General features: G+C 58.2%; 1 protein-coding gene across 1 annotated transcript in view; it reads left to right on the top strand.

The window, feature by feature from the left end:
• LOC137537248 (zinc finger protein 721-like) overlaps positions 1 to 18719 on the top strand; it is a 59759-nt gene that overhangs the window by 22715 nt on the left and 18325 nt on the right. The window contains exon 7 of the mRNA XM_068259338.1: positions 1 to 1372. This exon is cut by the window's left edge and continues 481 nt beyond it. Coding sequence (XP_068115439.1) covers positions 1 to 1372 — 1372 coding nt within the window. The remainder of the gene's footprint in view (positions 1373 to 18719) is intronic.

Genomic DNA, 18719 nt, shown 5'->3' with positions numbered 1-18719 from the left:
AGCCCATGAGAAAACACACGCTAGAGAGATGGCATATTCATGTCCTGAATGTGGGAAATCATTTCGTGCTAAATCGGGATTAGTCTCACATCAGAAAACTCACACAGAGAAGAAACTAATTTCATGTACTGAGTGTGGGAAATCATTTAGAAAGCGGTCAGCGCTTAAAGCCCATGAGAGCATTCACACTAGAGAGAAGTATTCCTGTTCCTGGTGTGGGAAATCTTTTCCAAACAAATTCCATCTCACAGCTCATGAGAGAAGCCACACTGGGGAGAAACCCTTTTCCTGTTCTGAGTGTGGGAAAAAGTTTGCTCGGAAACATTACGTCATCAAACATCAGACAATTCACACGGGTGTGAAACCTTTTTCCTGTCCTACGTGTGAGAAAACATTTAGAGAATTATCTGCTTTCATCATCCATAAGAGAACGCACACAGGGGAGAAACCGTTCTCCTGTTTTGAGTGTGGGAAACGGTTTAACAATAGATCTAACCTTGCTGTGCATGAGAGAATTCATACCGGGAAGAAGCCGTATTCTTGTCCCGAGTGTGGGAAATCTTTTAAAGATAAATCGCAGCTTCCAGCTCACCTGAGGATTCACACGGGAGAGAAACCGTTTTCATGTTCAGTGTGTGGGAAAAGCTTTGGTACTAAAATTAATCTTGAAACGCACGAGGTAATTCACAGCGAGGAGAAGCCGTATTCGTGCTCTGATTGCGGGAGGCGGTTTAAACGGAAGCAGCAACTGGTGAAACATGGGAAGGTTCACTCGGAGGAGAAGCCATACAAGTGTGCTGAGTGTGGGAAATCTATGAGATATTTAAATCAACTTAAAGTCCATGAGAGAACTCACACAGGTGAGAAGTTATTTTCGTGCTCTGAGTGTGGGAAAGGTTGTACATCGAGCAGACACCTTAAGAGCCATCAACGATGCCACACAGGGGAGAAGCCATTTTCTTGTCCTGAGTGTGGGAAATGCTTTACTCAGGAAGCGGGGCTTTACGTGCATCAAAAAACACACACAGGTGAAAAACCATTTTCATGCGCTGAGTGTGGGAAATGTTTTTCTCAAAAAGCAAACCTCATTAAGCATCAGAGGTTTCACACAGGGGAAAAGCCATTTCCGTGTCCCGAGTGTGGGAAGCGGTTTACACAGGCTGCACACCTTTTAGTTCATCAAAGATCTCACACCGGGGAGAAGCCATACTCTTGTTCTGAATGTGGGAAATGTTACAGTGATAGCGCAAAACTCAATATCCATCGGAGGAGTCACACGGGGGAGAAGCCATATTCCTGTCCTGAATGCGGGAAACGGTTTAGCGGGCCTTCACACTTAGCTGCACACAAGAAAACTCATTCCAAGAAGAAGGCATAGTCCTGTCCTGAGTGTGGGAAATGCTTTGCAGTGACAAATCGGCTTCCTGCACACAAGAATTCTCACACTGAAGAGAATCTGTATTTATGTCCTGAGTGTGGGAAATGGCAGGCATTAGATGTGTCCCGATTCTGCTGTAGTTGGGGTATAACTCTCAGCCCTGTGATGCAGGTGAGCTGCTGCATACTGCACCCCAGCCCAAACCCCAGCTCAGCTACCCGCCCCTTGTGTCAGGCCACTAAGTCCTGGCTGGCTCCACCCCCTCACTCTGCTGGGCTGCAATAGCAATAGAGCACTCAGTCTCTCTGGAACATATAAACTGCACCCATAGATGCGTTGGGTCCACCCACTGCTTCCTTCCTCAATGGGATATGCTGCAGCTAAGCACCCGCCTCCTTCTTGTGGTCTCCTCCAATCATTTACATTGCAACCAAGCTGGTTTCCTGACATGAAACAGACCAGCAATGATGTTTCAGCTCTATCCCGATTGTAATCATCAATAACTTTATCCCTACTTATAACACCTTACTGATCTATGCATTTTTTTTTTTCATTTGGGACAAATTATACTTTATTTGAATGCTTTTTTACCCTAGCAATTATTTTATTTCTTATGCCTTTTGAAAAGCAAGAAAAATATGGAAAAATAAAATTTATCAGATTCCTTCTATTATCTTAAATTGTACTGTACATAAAAAAACCCTAATTAAATATGGATATTTTCCCATTTATTATAAAGCTTCTAATTTGTTGAAATTATGATGTTTGATAAAGATATTTAATTATGAAATAAGGGTATATTTTTCTGCATTTTGGGTTTTTTGTTTTGTTTTGTTTTTCCCACTGCAATGATAATAAAGTCACACCTAAAGGTAACATGGGTGTAGGGCAGTGATGGCTAACCTTGGCACTCCAGCTGTGGTGGAACTACAAGTCCCATGAGGCATTGCAATACCCTGACAGCTCTAAGCATAACTCGGGGAGGCAGAGGCATGATGGGATTTGTAGTTTTGTCACAGCTGGAGTGCCACGGTTAGCCATCACTGGTGTAGGGGGATACAAGGTTTATACAAAGTGCAATTAGTTGCTTTATAATGCGGGGGAAGGGGGGGTGGCTTCAAAATGTCTTCTAGCTTTCCCTGGGGTTCTGCTGGTTGCCCCTATTCTTCATCTACGTTTCCCTGGTAGTCATCCCAGCGTAACTCTCTTATCCAGAGACCTCGGAAATGTAAACATGCCCGCCCATCCAATGAGTTCTCAAATTGTCTCTTAAAGAGGAACTGTCAGGAATAAAATCAAAAATCGGTTCTCTATTTTTAGCCGATAAACAAGCAATAATGATACTAAGCAGGCAATCCAAATGCTTTTCAGCTGTTTTTCAGCTATCAGCTGAAGAATTTGCAACATATTTCACTGATACAATTGACAAAATCTGAAGTGTTTTTTCCATACAGCCATCTAATTCCATCCACACCTCACTTCTTGACTGCTCTCTATCCACTTTCTATCCACTCTCTGAACGTTCCCTCTCCTGTCCAATCTCCAAATCTCATTTTACCATGTGTTGTGACCATGTGATCTTATTCCCTCCCATCTCATTTTGCAGCTATCCTCATCCTTCATCCCTGCACTAACACCACTATTTAACCTGTCCCTCTCCAGTAGCATCTTTCCTTCCCCACTCAAAAAGGCTGTTGTGACACCACTACTTTAAAAAGAAAACATCTTTAGATCCTACCGCACTCCAACTACCACCTGGTGTCACTTCTATTCCCATTCAAATTGCTTGATCACCACATACATGCAGGTCTAAGCCATTATTTATCTGCTTACTCCCTGCTTGATCCATTCCAGTCTGGCTTCCTTACAAATCACTGCACAGAAACCGCTCTTACTAAAGTGGCCCATGACCTTTTTACAGCTGAATCCAAAAATCATTATTACATCCTCATCCTTCATAATCTGTCATCAGCATTTTATACTGTTGACCATACCTTAGTCCTAAAGATCAGGGATGCACGGATACCACTTTTCACTATCTGGAACTAATTCAGATCCGGATATCCAGATATCCGATCCGGGTTGGCTATCCGAATTTGACATTTTTAAGCTAAAAATCTCTCTCTCCTCTCCTCTCTCCTCTCTTCTCTCTCCTCTCTCTCTCTCCTTGGCCGGGAATTGAACCCAGGTTCACTGCTTGGAGGGCAGCTATGCTCAACCACTATACCAACAACCACACACACAGCAAAGGACAGCACTTTGAAACCTGGTAGATTCCAGGGCAAGGGTGGGAAGGATGAAAAGCTAGGTGGTCATGCAACCATTCCTGCTAACCTAAAGCTTACTTATAGACAGTCATACGAGACACATGCCGGGTGCAGGGCTGTGTGGTGAGTCAACACATTGGCTTAAGACTTTACCAAATCCAATGCTCCAATATGTGGAAGCTTCACTGTTTGCTGTTTTTTTTTTTTTTAAGTGCGGTGTCTCAGTTCACCCATCTCTTCAACTACAAGAAAGGCCCAGGAGTATTCTTAGCTACCGTAATATCTATGTTACGGCAGGGCCCTTATTACACTTTCTTGATGGATTGAAACCATCCTCTGCCAGGCATGATTTCATTTTAGCACCTCGCTTTATCTCATGGGCAAAACAGTTTCCATAGCCCTGTAAGAGAAAGTGTAATAAGGGCCCTGGTGTAACATAGATATTAGAGTAGCTAAGACTACTCCTGGGCCTTTCTTGTAGTTGAAGAGATGAATGAACTGTGACACCACACTTAAAAACAAAAAAAAAAAACAGCAAACAGAGAAGCTTCCCCATTTTGTTACACTACTATCTATGTTACAGCAAGGAGGTCCTAATGACACTTTCTCTTACGGGGCTATGGCCACCGATTGGCCCATGTGGTAAAGCAAGGTGTAAAAACCAAAGTACACTTAGCAGAGGATGGTTTCAATCCTTCAACCTCTGGGTTATGGACCCAGCACACTTCCACTGCGCCACTCTGCTGCCACACAGGGAATGCTTTGTTGTAGGAAAAAGTGGCGTTCAACTTCTTGGAGCAGACTTACTTCCTCCCTCCAAAAGACACACATACATCCCCATAAAATCATTTATCAGCAACAACTAGTCTCTATGGCACAATTGGTTAGTGCATTCGGTTGTTAACCAAAAGGGTTGGTGGTTCAAGCCCACCCAGGGATGGCTTTGTTTTTTGTGAAGGGAACTAATGTACCCTTCTTAAACTTGAAGATTGTATACAAATGTAAGCAGACTGCAGAGTGGCACAGCAGAAGTGTGCTGGGCCCATAACCCAGAGGTTAATGGATCAAAACCATCCTCTGCTAGGCATGATTTCATCTTTGCACCTCGCTTTATCTCATGGGCAACACGGTTTCCATAGCCCTGTAAGAGAAAGTGTAATAAGGGCCCTGCCGTAACATAGATATTACGGTAGCTAAGAATACTCCTGGGCCTTTCTTGTAGTTGAAGAGATGAGTGAACTGTGACACCACACTTAAAAACAAAAACAAAAAACAGCATACATAGAAGCTTCCCCATATTGGAGCATTGGATTTAGTAAAGTCTTAAGCCAATGTGTTGACTCACCACACAGCCCTGCACCCAGCATGTGTCTCGTATGATTGTCTATATGATCACTCACCACACAGCCCTGCAACCAGCATGTCTCGTATGACTGTCTATATGATCACTCACCACACAGCCCTGCACCCAGTATGTGTCTCGTATGACTGTCTATAGGATCACTCACCACACAGCCCTGCACCCGGCATGTGTCTCATGTGACTGTCTATAAGTAAGCTTTAGGTTAGCAGGAATGGTTGCATGGCCACCTAGCTTTTCATGCTTCATGCTGCAGCCTCGGGGCGCAGTGTAGGAGTGGGGTGCACAACTCATTCGACTATCATTCCCCCAGGGCCGGGGCAGAGGGGAGAGAGGCTGCAGCCTCGGGGCGCAGTGTAGGAGTGGGGTGCACAACTCATTCGGCTATCATTCCCCCAGGGCCGGGGCAGAGGGGAGAGAGGCTTCAGCCTCGGGGCGCAGTGTAGGAGGGGGTGCACAACTCATTCGGCTATCATTCCCCCAGGGCAGAGGCAAGAGAGGCTGCAGCCTCGGGGCGCAGTGTAGGAGGGGGCACATAACTCACCCAGCTATCATTCTCCCAGGGCCGAGGCAGAGGGGAGAGAGGCTGCAGCCTCGGGGCGCAGTGTAGGAGGGGGTGCACATAACTCACCCAGCTATCATTCCCCCAGGGCTAGGGCAGAGGGGAGAGAGGCTGCAGCCTCGGGGCGCAGTGTAGGAGGGGGTGCACAACTCATTCGGCTATCATTCCCCCAGGGCCGAGGCAGAGGGGAGAGAGGCTGCAGCCTCGGGGCGCAGTGTAGGAGGGGGTGCACAACTCATTCGGCTATCATTCCCCCAGGGCCGTGCTGAGGGGAGAGAGGCTGCAGCCTCGGGGCGCAGTGTAGGAGTGGGGTGCACAACTCATTCGGCTATCATTCCCCCAGGGCCGGGGCAGAGGGGAGAGAGGCTGCAGCCTCGGGGCGCAGTGTAGGAGTGGGGTGCACAACTCATTCGGCTATCATTCCCCCAGGCCCGGGGCAGAGGCGAGAGAGGCTGCAGCCTCGGGGCGCAGTGTAGGAGTGGGGTGCACAACTCATTCGGCTATCATTCCCCAGGGCCGAGGCAGAGGGGAGAGAGGCTGCAGCCTCAGGGCGCAGTGCAGGAGTGGGGTGCACATAACTCACCCAGCTATCATTCCCCCAGGGCCGAGGCAGAGGGGAGAGAGGCTGCAGCCTCGGGGCGCAGTGTAGGAGGGGGTGCACAACTCATTCGGCTATCATTCCCCCAGGGCCGTGCTGAGGGGAGAGAGGCTGCAGCCTCGGGGCGCAGTGTAGGAGTGGGGTGCACAACTAATTCGGCTATCATTCCCCCAGGGCCGAGGCAGAGGCAAGAGAGGCTGCAGCCTCGGGGCGCAGTGTAGGAGGGGGCACATAACTCACCCAGCTATCATTCCCCCAGGGCCGAGGCAGAGGGGAGAGAGGCTTCAGCCTCGGGGCGCAGTGTAGGAGGGGGTGCACATAACTTACCCATCTATCATTCCCCCAGGGCCGAGGCAGAGGGGAGAGAGGCTGCAGCCTCGGGGCGCAGTGTAGGAGTGGGGTGCACAACTCATTCGGCTATCATTCCCCCAGGGCCGTGCTGAGGGGAGAGAGGCTGCAGCCTCGGGGCGCAGTGTAGGAGTGGGCACATAACTCACCCAGCTATCATTCCCCCAGGGCCGAGGCAGAGGGGAGAGTGGCTGCAGCCTCGGGGCGCAGTGTAGGAGTGGGGTGCACAACTAATTCGGCTATCATTCCCCCAGGGCCGAGGCAGAGGGGAGAGAGGCTGCAGCCTCGGGGCGCAGTGTAGGAGGGGGTGCACAACTCATTCGGCTATCATTCCCCCAGGGCCGTGCTGAGGGGAGAGAGGCTGCAGCCTCGGGGCGCAGTGTAGGAGTGGGGTGCACAACTCATTCGGCTATCATTCCCCCAGGGCCGGGGCAGAGGGGAGAGAGGCTGCAGCCTCGGGGCGCAGTGTAGGAGTGGGGTGCACAACTCATTCGGCTATCATTCCCCCAGGCCCGGGGCAGAGGCGAGAGAGGCTGCAGCCTCGGGGCGCAGTGTAGGAGTGGGGTGCACAACTCATTCGGCTATCATTCCCCAGGGCCGAGGCAGAGGGGAGAGAGGCTGCAGCCTCAGGGCGCAGTGCAGGAGTGGGGTGCACATAACTCACCCAGCTATCATTCCCCCAGGGCCGAGGCAGAGGGGAGAGAGGCTGCAGCCTCGGGGCGCAGTGTAGGAGGGGGTGCACAACTCATTCGGCTATCATTCCCCCAGGGCCGTGCTGAGGGGAGAGAGGCTGCAGCCTCGGGGCGCAGTGTAGGAGTGGGGTGCACAACTAATTCGGCTATCATTCCCCCAGGGCCGAGGCAGAGGCAAGAGAGGCTGCAGCCTCGGGGCGCAGTGTAGGAGGGGGCACATAACTCACCCAGCTATCATTCCCCCAGGGCCGAGGCAGAGGGGAGAGAGGCTTCAGCCTCGGGGCGCAGTGTAGGAGGGGGTGCACATAACTTACCCATCTATCATTCCCCCAGGGCCGAGGCAGAGGGGAGAGAGGCTGCAGCCTCGGGGCGCAGTGTAGGAGTGGGGTGCACAACTCATTCGGCTATCATTCCCCCAGGGCCGTGCTGAGGGGAGAGAGGCTGCAGCCTCGGGGCGCAGTGTAGGAGTGGGCACATAACTCACCCAGCTATCATTCCCCCAGGGCCGAGGCAGAGGGGAGAGTGGCTGCAGCCTCGGGGCGCAGTGTAGGAGTGGGGTGCACAACTAATTCGGCTATCATTCCCCCAGGGCCGAGGCAGAGGGGAGAGAGGCTGCAGCCTCGGGGCGCAGTGTAGGAGGGGGTGCACAACTCATTCGGCTATCATTCCCCCAGGGCCGAGGCAGAGGGGAGAGAGGCTCCAGCCTCGGGGCGCAGTGTAGGAGGGGGTGCACAACTCATTCGGCTATCATTCCCCCAGGGCCGAGGCAGAGGGGAGAGAGGCTGCAGCCTCGGGGCGCAGTTTAGGAGGGGGTGCACAACTCATTCGGCTATCATTCCCCCAGGGCCGAGGCAGAGGGGAGAGAGGCTGCAGCCTCGGGGCGCAGTGTAGGAGTGGGGTGCACAACTCATTCGGCTATCATTCCCCCAGGGCCGGGGCAGAGGGGAGAGAGGCTGCAGCCTCGGGGCGCAGTGTAGGAGGGGGCACATAACTCACCCAGCTATCATTCCCCCAGGGCCGAGGCAGAGGGGAGAGAGGCTGCAGCCTCAGGGCGCAGTGTAGGAGTGGGGTGCACATAACTCACCCAGCTATCATTCCCCCAGGGCCGAGGCAGAGGGGAGAGAGGCTGCAGCCTCGGGGCGCAGTGTAGGAGTGGGGTGCACAACTCACTCAGCTATCATTCCCCCAGGGCCGAGGCAGAGGGGAGAGAGGCTGCAGCCTCAGGGCGCAGTGTAGGAGTGGGGTGCACAACTCACTCAGCTATCATTCCCCCAGGGCCGAGGCAGAGGGGAGAGAGGCTGCAGCCTCGGGGCGCAGTGTAGGAGTGGGTGCACAACTCATTCGGCTATCATTCCCCCAGGGCTGAGGCAGAGGGGAGAGAGGCTGCAGCCTCGGGGCGCAGTGTAGGAGGGGGTGCACAACTCATTCGGCTATCATTCCCCCAGGGCCGAGGCAGAGGCGAGAGATGCTGCAGCCTCAGGGCGCAGTGTAGGAGGGGGTGCACAACTCATTCGGCTATCATTCCCCCAGGGCTGAGGCAGAGGGGAGAGAGGCTGCAGCCTTGGGGCGCAGTGTAGGAGGGGGTGCACAACTCATTCGGCTATCATTCCCCCAGGGCTGAGGCAGAGGGGAGAGAGGCTGCAGCCTCAGGGCGCAGTGTAGGAGGGGGTGCACAACTCATTCGGCTATCATTCCCCCAGGGCTGAGGCAGAGGGGAGAGAGGCTGCAGCCTCGGGGCGCAGTGTAGGAGTGGGGTGCACAACTCACTCAGCTATCATTCCCCCAGGGCCGGGGCAGAGGGGAGAGAGGCTGCAGCCTCGGGGCGCAGTGTAGGAGGGGGTGCACAACTCATTCGGCTATCATTCCCCCAGGGCTGAGGCAGAGGGGAGAGAGGCTTCAGCCTCGGGGCGCAGTGTAGGAGTGGGGTGCACAACTCATTCGGCTATCATTCCCCCAGGGCCGAGGCAGAGGGGAGAGAGGCTGCAGCCTCGGGGCGCAGTGTAGGAGTGGGGTGCACAACTCACTCAGCTATCATTCCCCCGGGGCAGAGGGGAGAGAGGCTGCAGCCTCGGGGCGCAGTGTAGGAGGGGGTGCACAACTCATTCGGCTATCATTCCCCCAGGGCCGAGGCAGAGGCAAGAGAGGCTGCAGCCTCGGGGCGCAGTGTAGGAGTGGGGCGCACAACTCATTCGGCTATCATTCCCCCAGGGCCGAGGCAGAGGGGAGAGAGGCTTCAGTCTCGGGGCACAGTGTAGGAGTGGGCGCACAACTCATTCGGCTATCATTCCCCAGGGCCGAGGCAGAGGGGAGAGAGGCTGCAGCCTCGGGGCGCAGTGTAGGAGTGGGGTGCACAACTCATTCGGCTATCATTCCCCCAGGGCCGGGCAGAGGCAAGAGAGGCTTCAGCCTCGGGGCGCAGTGTAGGAGTGGGGTGCACAACTCATTCGGCTATCATTCTCCCAGGGCCGAGGCAGAGGGGAGAGAGGCTGCAGCCTCGGGGCGCAGTGTAGGAGGGGGTGCACAACTCATTCGGCTATCATTCCCCCAGGGCCGAGGCAGAGGGGAGAGAGGCTGCAGCCTCGGGGCGCAGTGTAGGAGTGGGGTGCACAACTCATTCGGCTATCATTCCCCCAGGGCCGGGGCAGAGGGGAGAGAGGCTGCAGCCTCAGGGCGCAGTGTAGGAGGGGGCACATAACTCACCCAGCTATCATTCCCCCAGGGCCGGGCAGAGGCAAGAGAGGCTGCAGCCTCAGGGCGCAGTGTAGGAGTGTGGTGCACATAACTCACCCAGCTATCATTCCCCCAGGGCCGAGGCAGAGGGGAGAGAGGCTGCAGCCTCGGGGCGCAGTGTAGGAGGGGGCACATAACTCACCCAGCTATCATTCCCCAGGGCCGAGGCAGAGGGGAGAGAGGCTGCAGCCTCGGGGCGCAGTGTAGGAGGGGGTGCACAACTCATTCGGCTATCATTCCCCCAGGGCCGTGCTGAGGGGAGAGAGGCTGCAGCCTCGGGGCGCAGTGTAGGAGTGGGGTGCACAACTAATTCGGCTATCATTCCCCCAGGGCCGAGGCAGAGGCAAGAGAGGCTGCAGCCTCGGGGCGCAGTGTAGGAGGGGGCACATAACTCACCCAGCTATCATTCCCCCAGGGCCGAGGCAGAGGGGAGAGAGGCTTCAGCCTCGGGGCGCAGTGTAGGAGGGGGTGCACATAACTTACCCATCTATCATTCCCCCAGGGCCGAGGCAGAGGGGAGAGAGGCTGCAGCCTCGGGGCGCAGTGTAGGAGTGGGGTGCACAACTCATTCGGCTATCATTCCCCCAGGGCCGTGCTGAGGGGAGAGAGGCTGCAGCCTCGGGGCGCAGTGTAGGAGTGGGCACATAACTCACCCAGCTATCATTCCCCCAGGGCCGAGGCAGAGGGGAGAGTGGCTGCAGCCTCGGGGCGCAGTGTAGGAGTGGGGTGCACAACTCATTCGGCTATCATTCCCCCAGGGCCGAGGCAGAGGGGAGAGAGGCTGCAGCCTCGGGGCGCAGTGTAGGAGGGGGTGCACAACTCATTCGGCTATCATTCCCCCAGGGCCGAGGCAGAGGGGAGAGAGGCTCCAGCCTCGGGGCGCAGTGTAGGAGGGGGTGCACAACTCATTCGGCTATCATTCCCCCAGGGCCGAGGCAGAGGGGAGAGAGGCTGCAGCCTCGGGGCGCAGTTTAGGAGGGGGTGCACAACTCATTCGGCTATCATTCCCCCAGGGCCGAGGCAGAGGGGAGAGAGGCTGCAGCCTCGGGGCGCAGTGTAGGAGTGGGGTGCACAACTCATTCGGCTATCATTCCCCCAGGGCCGGGGCAGAGGGGAGAGAGGCTGCAGCCTCGGGGCGCAGTGTAGGAGGGGGCACATAACTCACCCAGCTATCATTCCCCCAGGGCCGAGGCAGAGGGGAGAGAGGCTGCAGCCTCAGGGCGCAGTGTAGGAGTGGGGTGCACATAACTCACCCAGCTATCATTCCCCCAGGGCCGAGGCAGAGGGGAGAGAGGCTGCAGCCTCGGGGCGCAGTGTAGGAGTGGGTGCACAACTCATTCGGCTATCATTCCCCCAGGGCCGAGGCAGAGGCGAGAGAGGCTGCAGCCTCAGGGCGCAGTGTAGGAGTGGGGTGCACAACTCACTCAGCTATCATTCCCCCAGGGCCGAGGCAGAGGGGAGAGAGGCTGCAGCCTCGGGGCGCAGTGTAGGAGTGGGTGCACAACTCATTCGGCTATCATTCCCCCAGGGCTGAGGCAGAGGGGAGAGAGGCTGCAGCCTCGGGGCGCAGTGTAGGAGGGGGTGCACAACTCATTCGGCTATCATTCCCCCAGGGCCGAGGCAGAGGCGAGAGATGCTGCAGCCTCAGGGCGCAGTGTAGGAGGGGGTGCACAACTCATTCGGCTATCATTCCCCCAGGGCTGAGGCAGAGGGGAGAGAGGCTGCAGCCTTGGGGCGCAGTGTAGGAGGGGGTGCACAACTCATTCGGCTATCATTCCCCCAGGGCTGAGGCAGAGGGGAGAGAGGCTGCAGCCTCAGGGCGCAGTGTAGGAGGGGGTGCACAACTCATTCGGCTATCATTCCCCCAGGGCTGAGGCAGAGGGGAGAGAGGCTGCAGCCTCGGGGCGCAGTGTAGGAGTGGGGTGCACAACTCACTCAGCTATCATTCCCCCAGGGCCGGGGCAGAGGGGAGAGAGGCTGCAGCCTCGGGGCGCAGTGTAGGAGGGGGTGCACAACTCATTCGGCTATCATTCCCCCAGGGCTGAGGCAGAGGGGAGAGAGGCTTCAGCCTCGGGGCGCAGTGTAGGAGTGGGGTGCACAACTCATTCGGCTATCATTCCCCCAGGGCCGAGGCAGAGGGGAGAGAGGCTGCAGCCTCGGGGCGCAGTGTAGGAGTGGGGTGCACAACTCACTCAGCTATCATTCCCCCGGGGCAGAGGGGAGAGAGGCTGCAGCCTCGGGGCGCAGTGTAGGAGGGGGTGCACAACTCATTCGGCTATCATTCCCCCAAGGCCGAGGCAGAGGCAAGAGAGGCTGCAGCCTCGGGGCGCAGTGTAGGAGTGGGGCGCACAACTCATTCGGCTATCATTCCCCCAGGGCCGAGGCAGAGGGGAGAGAGGCTTCAGCCTCGGGGCACAGTGTAGGAGTGGGCGCACAACTCATTCGGCTATCATTCCCCAGGGCCGAGGCAGAGGGGAGAGAGGCTGCAGCCTCGGGGCGCAGTGTAGGAGTGGGGTGCACAACTCATTCGGCTATCATTCCCCCAGGGCCGGGCAGAGGCAAGAGAGGCTTCAGCCTCGGGGCGCAGTGTAGGAGTGGGGTGCACAACTCATTCGGCTATCATTCTCCCAGGGCCGAGGCAGAGGGGAGAGAGGCTGCAGCCTCGGGGCGCAGTGTAGGAGGGGGTGCACAACTCATTCGGCTATCATTCCCCCAGGGCCGAGGCAGAGGGGAGAGAGGCTGCAGCCTCGGGGCGCAGTGTAGGAGTGGGGTGCACAACTCATTCGGCTATCATTCCCCCAGGGCCGGGGCAGAGGGGAGAGAGGCTGCAGCCTCAGGGCGCAGTGTAGGAGGGGGCACATAACTCACCCAGCTATCATTCCCCCAGGGCCGGGCAGAGGCAAGAGAGGCTGCAGCCTCAGGGCGCAGTGTAGGAGTGTGGTGCACATAACTCACCCAGCTATCATTCCCCCAGGGCCGAGGCAGAGGGGAGAGAGGCTGCAGCCTCGGGGCGCAGTGTAGGAGGGGGCACATAACTCACCCAGCTATCATTCCCCAGGGCCGAGGCAGAGGGGAGAGAGGCTGCAGCCTCGGGGCGCAGTGTAGGAGGGGGTGCACAACTCATTCGGCTATCATTCCCCCAGGGCCGGGGCAGAGGGGAGAGAGGCTGCAGCCTCGGGGCGCAGTGTAGGAGTGGGGTGCACAACTCATTCGGCTATCATTCCCCCAGGGCCGTGCTGAGGGGAGAGAGGCTGCAGCCTCGGGGCGCAGTGTAGGAGTGGGGTGCACAACTCATTCGGCTATCATTCCCCCAGGGCCGAGGCAGAGGGGAGAGAGGCTGCAGCCTCGGGGCGCAGTGTAGGAGGGGGTGCACAACTCATTCGGCTATCATTCCCCCAGGGCCGAGGCAGAGGGGAGAGAGGCTGCAGCCTCGGGGCGCAGTGTAGGAGTGGGGTGCACAACTCATTCGGCTATCATTCCCCCAGGGCCGAGGCAGAGGCAAGAGAGGCTGCAGCCTCGGGGCGCAGTGTAGGAGGGGGCACATAACTCACCCAGCTATCATTCCCCCAGGGCCGAGGCAGAGGGGAGAGAGGCTGCAGCCTCGGGGCGCAGTGTAGGAGGGGGTGCACAACTCATTCGGCTATCATTCCCCCAGGGCCGAGGCAGAGGGGAGAGAGGCTGCAGCCTCGGGGCGCAGTGTAGGAGTGGGGTGCACAACTCATTCGGCTATCATTCCCCCAGGGCCGAGGCAGAGGCAAGAGAGGCTGCAGCCTCGGGGCGCAGTGTAGGAGGGGGCACATAACTCACCCAGCTATCATTCTCCCAGGGCCGAGGCAGAGGGGAGAGAGGCTGCAGCCTCGGGGCGCAGTGTAGGAGTGGGTGCACAACTCATTCGGCTATCATTCCCCCAGGGCCGTGCTGAGGGGAGAGAGGCTGCAGCCTCGGGGCGCAGTGTAGGAGTGGGGTGCACAACTCATTCGGCTATCATTCCCCCAGGGCCGGGGCAGAGGGGAGAGAGGCTGCAGCCTCAGGGCGCAGTGTAGGAGTGGGGTGCACAACTCACTCAGCTATCATTCCCCCAGGGCCGAGGCAGAGGGGAGAGAGGCTGCAGCCTCGGGGCGCAGTGTAGGAGGGGGCACATAACTCACCCAGCTATCATTCCCCCAGGGCCGAGGCTGAGGGGAGAGAGGCTGCAGCCTCGGGGCGCAGTGTAGGAGTGGGGTGCACAACTCATTCCGCTATCATTCTCCCAGGGCCGAGGCAGAGGGGAGAGAGGCTGCAGCCTCAGGGCGCAGTGTAGGAGTGGGGTGCACAACTCACTCAGCTATCATTCCCCCAGGGCCGAGGCAGAGGGTAGAGAGGCTGCAGCCTCGGGGCGCAGTGTAGGAGGGGGCACATAACTCACCCAGCTATCATTCCGCCGAGGCAGAGGGGAGAGAGGCTGCAGCCTCAGGGCGCAGTGTAGGAGTGGGGTGCACATAACTCACCCAGCTATCATTCCCCCAGGGCCGAGGCAGAGGGGAGAGAGGCTGCAGCCTCGGGGCGCATTGTAGGAGGGGGTGCACAACTCATTCAGCTATCATTCCCCCAGGGCCGAGGCAGTGGGGAGAGAGGCTGCAGCCTCGGGGCGCAGTGTAGGAGAGGGTGCACAACTCATTCGGCTATCATTCCCCCAGGGCCGAGGCAGAGGGGAGAGAGGCTGCAGCCTCGGGGCGCAGTGTAGGAGGAGGCACATAACTCACCCAGCTATCATTCCCCCAGGGCCGAGGCAGAGGGGAGAGAGGCTGCAGCCTCGGGGCGCAGTGTAGGAGTGGGGTGCACAACTCATTCGGCTATCATTCCCCCAGGGCCGGGGCAGAGGGGAGAGAGGCTGCAGCCTCGGGGCGCAGTGTAGGAGGGGGTGCACAACTCATTCGGCTATCATTCTCCCAGGGCCGAGGCAGAGGGGAGAGAGGCTGCAGCCTCGGGGCGCAGTGTAGGAGGGGGTGCACAACTCATTCGGCTATCATTCCCCCAGGGCCGAGGCAGAGGGGAGAGAGGCTGCAGCCTCGGGGCGCAGTGTAGGAGGGGTTGCACAACTCATTCGGCTATCATTCCCCCAGGGCCGAGGCAGAGGGGAGAGAGGCTGCAGCCTCGGGGCGCAGTGTAGGAGTGGGGTGCACAACTCATTCGGCTATCATTCCCCCAGGGCCGAGGCAGAGGGGAGAGAGGCTGCAGCCTCGGGGCGCAGTGTAGGAGGGGGTGCACAACTCATTCGGCTATCATTCCCCCAGGGCCGAGGCAGAGGGGAGAGAGGCTTCAGCCTCGGGGCGCAGTGTAGGAGTGGGGTGCACAACTCATTCGGCTATCATTCCCCCAGGGCCGAGGCAGAGGGTAGAGAGGCTGCAGCCTCGGGGCGCAGTGTAGGAGGGGGCACATAACTCACCCAGCTATCATTCCGCCGAGGCAGAGGGGAGAGAGGCTGCAGCCTCAGGGCGCAGTGTAGGAGTGGGGTGCACATAACTCACCCAGCTATCATTCCCCCAGGGCCGAGGCAGAGGGGAGAGAGGCTGCAGCCTCGGGGCGCAGTGTAGGAGGGGGTGCACAACTCATTCAGCTATCATTCCCCCAGGGCCGAGGCAGAGGGGAGAGAGGCTGCAGCCTCGGGGCGCAGTGTAGGAGTGGGTGCACAACTCATTCGGCTATCATTCCCCCAGGGCCGAGGCAGAGGGGAGAGAGGCTGCAGCCTCGGGGCGCAGTGTAGGAGGAGGCACATAACTCACCCAGCTATCATTCCCCCAGGGCCGAGGCAGAGGGGAGAGAGGCTGCAGCCTCGGGGCGCAGTGTAGGAGTGGGGTGCACAACTCATTCGGCTATCATTCCCCCAGGGCCGAGGCAGAGGCAAGAGAGGCTGCAGCCTCGGGGCGCAGTGTAGGAGGGGGCACATAACTCACCCAGCTATCATTCCCCCAGGGCCGAGGCTGAGGGGAGAGAGGCTGCAGCCTCGGGGCGCAGTGTAGGAGGGGGTGCACAACTCATTCGGCTATCATTCTCCCAGGGCCGAGGCAGAGGGGAGAGAGGCTGCAGCCTCGGGGCGCAGTGTAGGAGGGGGTGCACAACTCATTCGGCTATCATTCCCCCAGGGCCGAGGCAGAGGGGAGAGAGGCTGCAGCCTCGGGGCGCAGTGTAGGAGGGGGTGCACAACTCATTCGGCTATCATTCCCCCAGGGCCGGGGCAGAGGGGAGAGAGGCTGCAGCCTCGGGGCGCAGTGTAGGAGGGGGTGCACAACTCATTCGGCTATCATTCTCCCAGGGCCGAGGCAGAGGGGAGAGAGGCTGCAGCCTCGGGGCGCAGTGTAGGAGGGGGTGCACAACTCATTCGGCTATCATTCCCCCAGGGCCGAGGCAGAGGGGAGAGAGTCTGCAGCCTCGGGGCGCAGTGTAGGAGGGGTTGCACAACTCATTCGGCTATCATTCCCCCAGGGCCGAGGCAGAGGGGAGAGAGGCTGCAGCCTCGGGGCGCAGTGTAGGAGTGGGGTGCACAACTCATTCGGCTATCATTCCCCCAGGGCCGAGGCAGAGGGGAGAGAGGCTGCAGCCTCGGGGCGCAGTGTAGGAGGGGGTGCACAACTCATTCGGCTATCATTCCCCCAGGGCCGAGGCAGAGGGGAGAGAGGCTTCAGCCTCGGGGCGCAGTGTAGGAGTGGGGTGCACAACTCATTCGGCTATCATTCCCCCAGGGCCGGGGCAGAGGGGAGAGAGGCTGCAGCCTCAGGGCGCAGTGTAGGAGTGGGGTGCACAACTCATTCGGCTATCATTCCCCCAGGGCCGAGGCAGAGGCAAGAGAGGCTGCAGCCTCGGGGCGCAGTGTAGGAGTGGGGTGCACAACTCATTCGGCTATCATTCCCCCAGGGCCGAGGCAGAGGCAAGAGAGGCTGCAGCCTCGGGGCGCAGTGTAGGAGTGGGGTGCACAACTCATTCGGCTATCATTCCCCCAGGGCCGAGGCAGAGGGGAGAGAGGCTGCAGCCTCGGGGCGCAGTGTAGGAGTGGGGTGCACAACTCATTCGGCTATCATTCCCCCAGGGCCGAGGCAGAGGGGAGAGAGGCTGCAGCCTCGGGGCGCAGTGTAGGAGGGGGTGCACAACTCATTCGGCTATCATTCCCCCAGGGCCGAGGCAGAGGGGAGAGAGGCTTCAGCCTCGGGGCGCAGTGTAGGAGTGGGGTGCACAACTCATTCGGCTATCATTCCCCCAGGGCCGGGGCAGAGGGGAGAGAGGCTGCAGCCTCAGGGCGCAGTGTAGGAGTGGGGTGCACAACTCATTCGGCTATCATTCCCCCAGGGCCGAGGCAGAGGCAAGAGAGGCTGCAGCCTCGGGGCGCAGTGTAGGAGTGGGGTGCACAACTCATTCGGCTATCATTCCCCCAGGGCCGAGGCAGAGGGGAGAGAGGCTGCAGCCTCGGGGCGCAGTGTAGGAGTGGGGTGCACAACTCATTTGGCTATCATTCCCCCAGGGCCGAGGCAGAGGGGAGAGAGGCTTCAGCCTCGGGGCGCAGTGTAGGAGTGGGGTGCACAACTCATTCGGCTATCATTCCCCCAGGGCCGAGGCAGAGGCAAGAGAGGCTGCAGCCTCGGGGCGCAGTGTAGGAGTGGGGTGCACAACTCATTCGGCTATCATTCCCCCAGGGCCGAGGCAGAGGCAAGAGAGGCTGCAGCCTCAGGGCGCAGTGTAGGAGGGGGCACACAACTCACTCAGCTATCATTGCTGGCATCACACAGTTCCTCCAGGTTTTCCTCTGCACATTCATGCTATGCATCTTCTCTTCTGCCCAGGGCCGTAGCTAGAGATCATGGGGCCCCATAGCAGAACTTTCATGTCGCCCTCAGATGGAGGGTCTCTTAAGCACTGCCACCTGCCCCTACCCTATTAACTGGGCAATTTACATTCTCATGCAATCAACACAGCACATAGCTCATGGGCACTGAGACAAAGTCAGAGGCTGGAGAAACACGTAAAAGTTAATGGTGAATACATTAAATAGCCACTGGGCTCCCTCTGCTCCAGGGCCCCATAGCAGTTGCTATGGCTATTGCTACTCCCCTGCTTCTGCCTCAACCCGAACCGCCCAACAGCCTTGGCCTCCATGGGGGGGGGCTCCATGGATCCAGGCTTTTGGCACCGTATTCTGACCTCACCATCTGTGACCTCCGCAGGTTGTAACGGGTAAAACAGGATTGCTCTGGATTTAGCTGCCCAGTGTAGATGATCCTCAGTCCACTATAACCTCGGCTTTCTGCTCATGGCTGAACCGAGGAGCCCAACGTAGGTCCTCGAGAAACCTCTCTGTGGTCCAGGGCGGCTTTAAGGGGCCTGGGGAAAAGCTGCCGAGCTGCTCCCCATGGAGATCAAATCCCAGTACATCCCCACCTGCCCCGACCAGCGAGAGAGTCTGCAGCTTCACATCGGTGACTGAAGATGCAATCATGATCTGTCCAATGACGTGCGTGTCCACCAGCAGTGACAGCACCTCTTCCCTCCTGGCGGGCATGGATGTACTGACGTGATGTCACATGCCTGCTACGACGGGAAGAGCGCTAACGCGGCACGTGCGTCTCACCACCAGGAAGAAGGCGAGGCGAAGAAAACCATGGCAACCGGGCCGGTGTGGAATCAAGTAAACTATACGCCTGCCGCTGCCGGTCTCCAGCACCACACGCCATTACACACCATAGTACCCAGGGGCCGGCTGCTCAATTTAAATTAATTTCTGTATGGCCCTTATAGACTCGGGGGGGATTGTCCCCT

The sequence above is a fragment of the Hyperolius riggenbachi genome, chromosome 10 (assembly GCF_040937935.1).
Source record: "Hyperolius riggenbachi isolate aHypRig1 chromosome 10, aHypRig1.pri, whole genome shotgun sequence".
Classification (NCBI taxonomy): Eukaryota; Metazoa; Chordata; class Amphibia; order Anura; family Hyperoliidae; genus Hyperolius; species Hyperolius riggenbachi.
The sequence above is the reverse complement of the archived record's forward strand: the minus strand, read 5'-3'. Positions and strand labels throughout refer to the sequence as shown.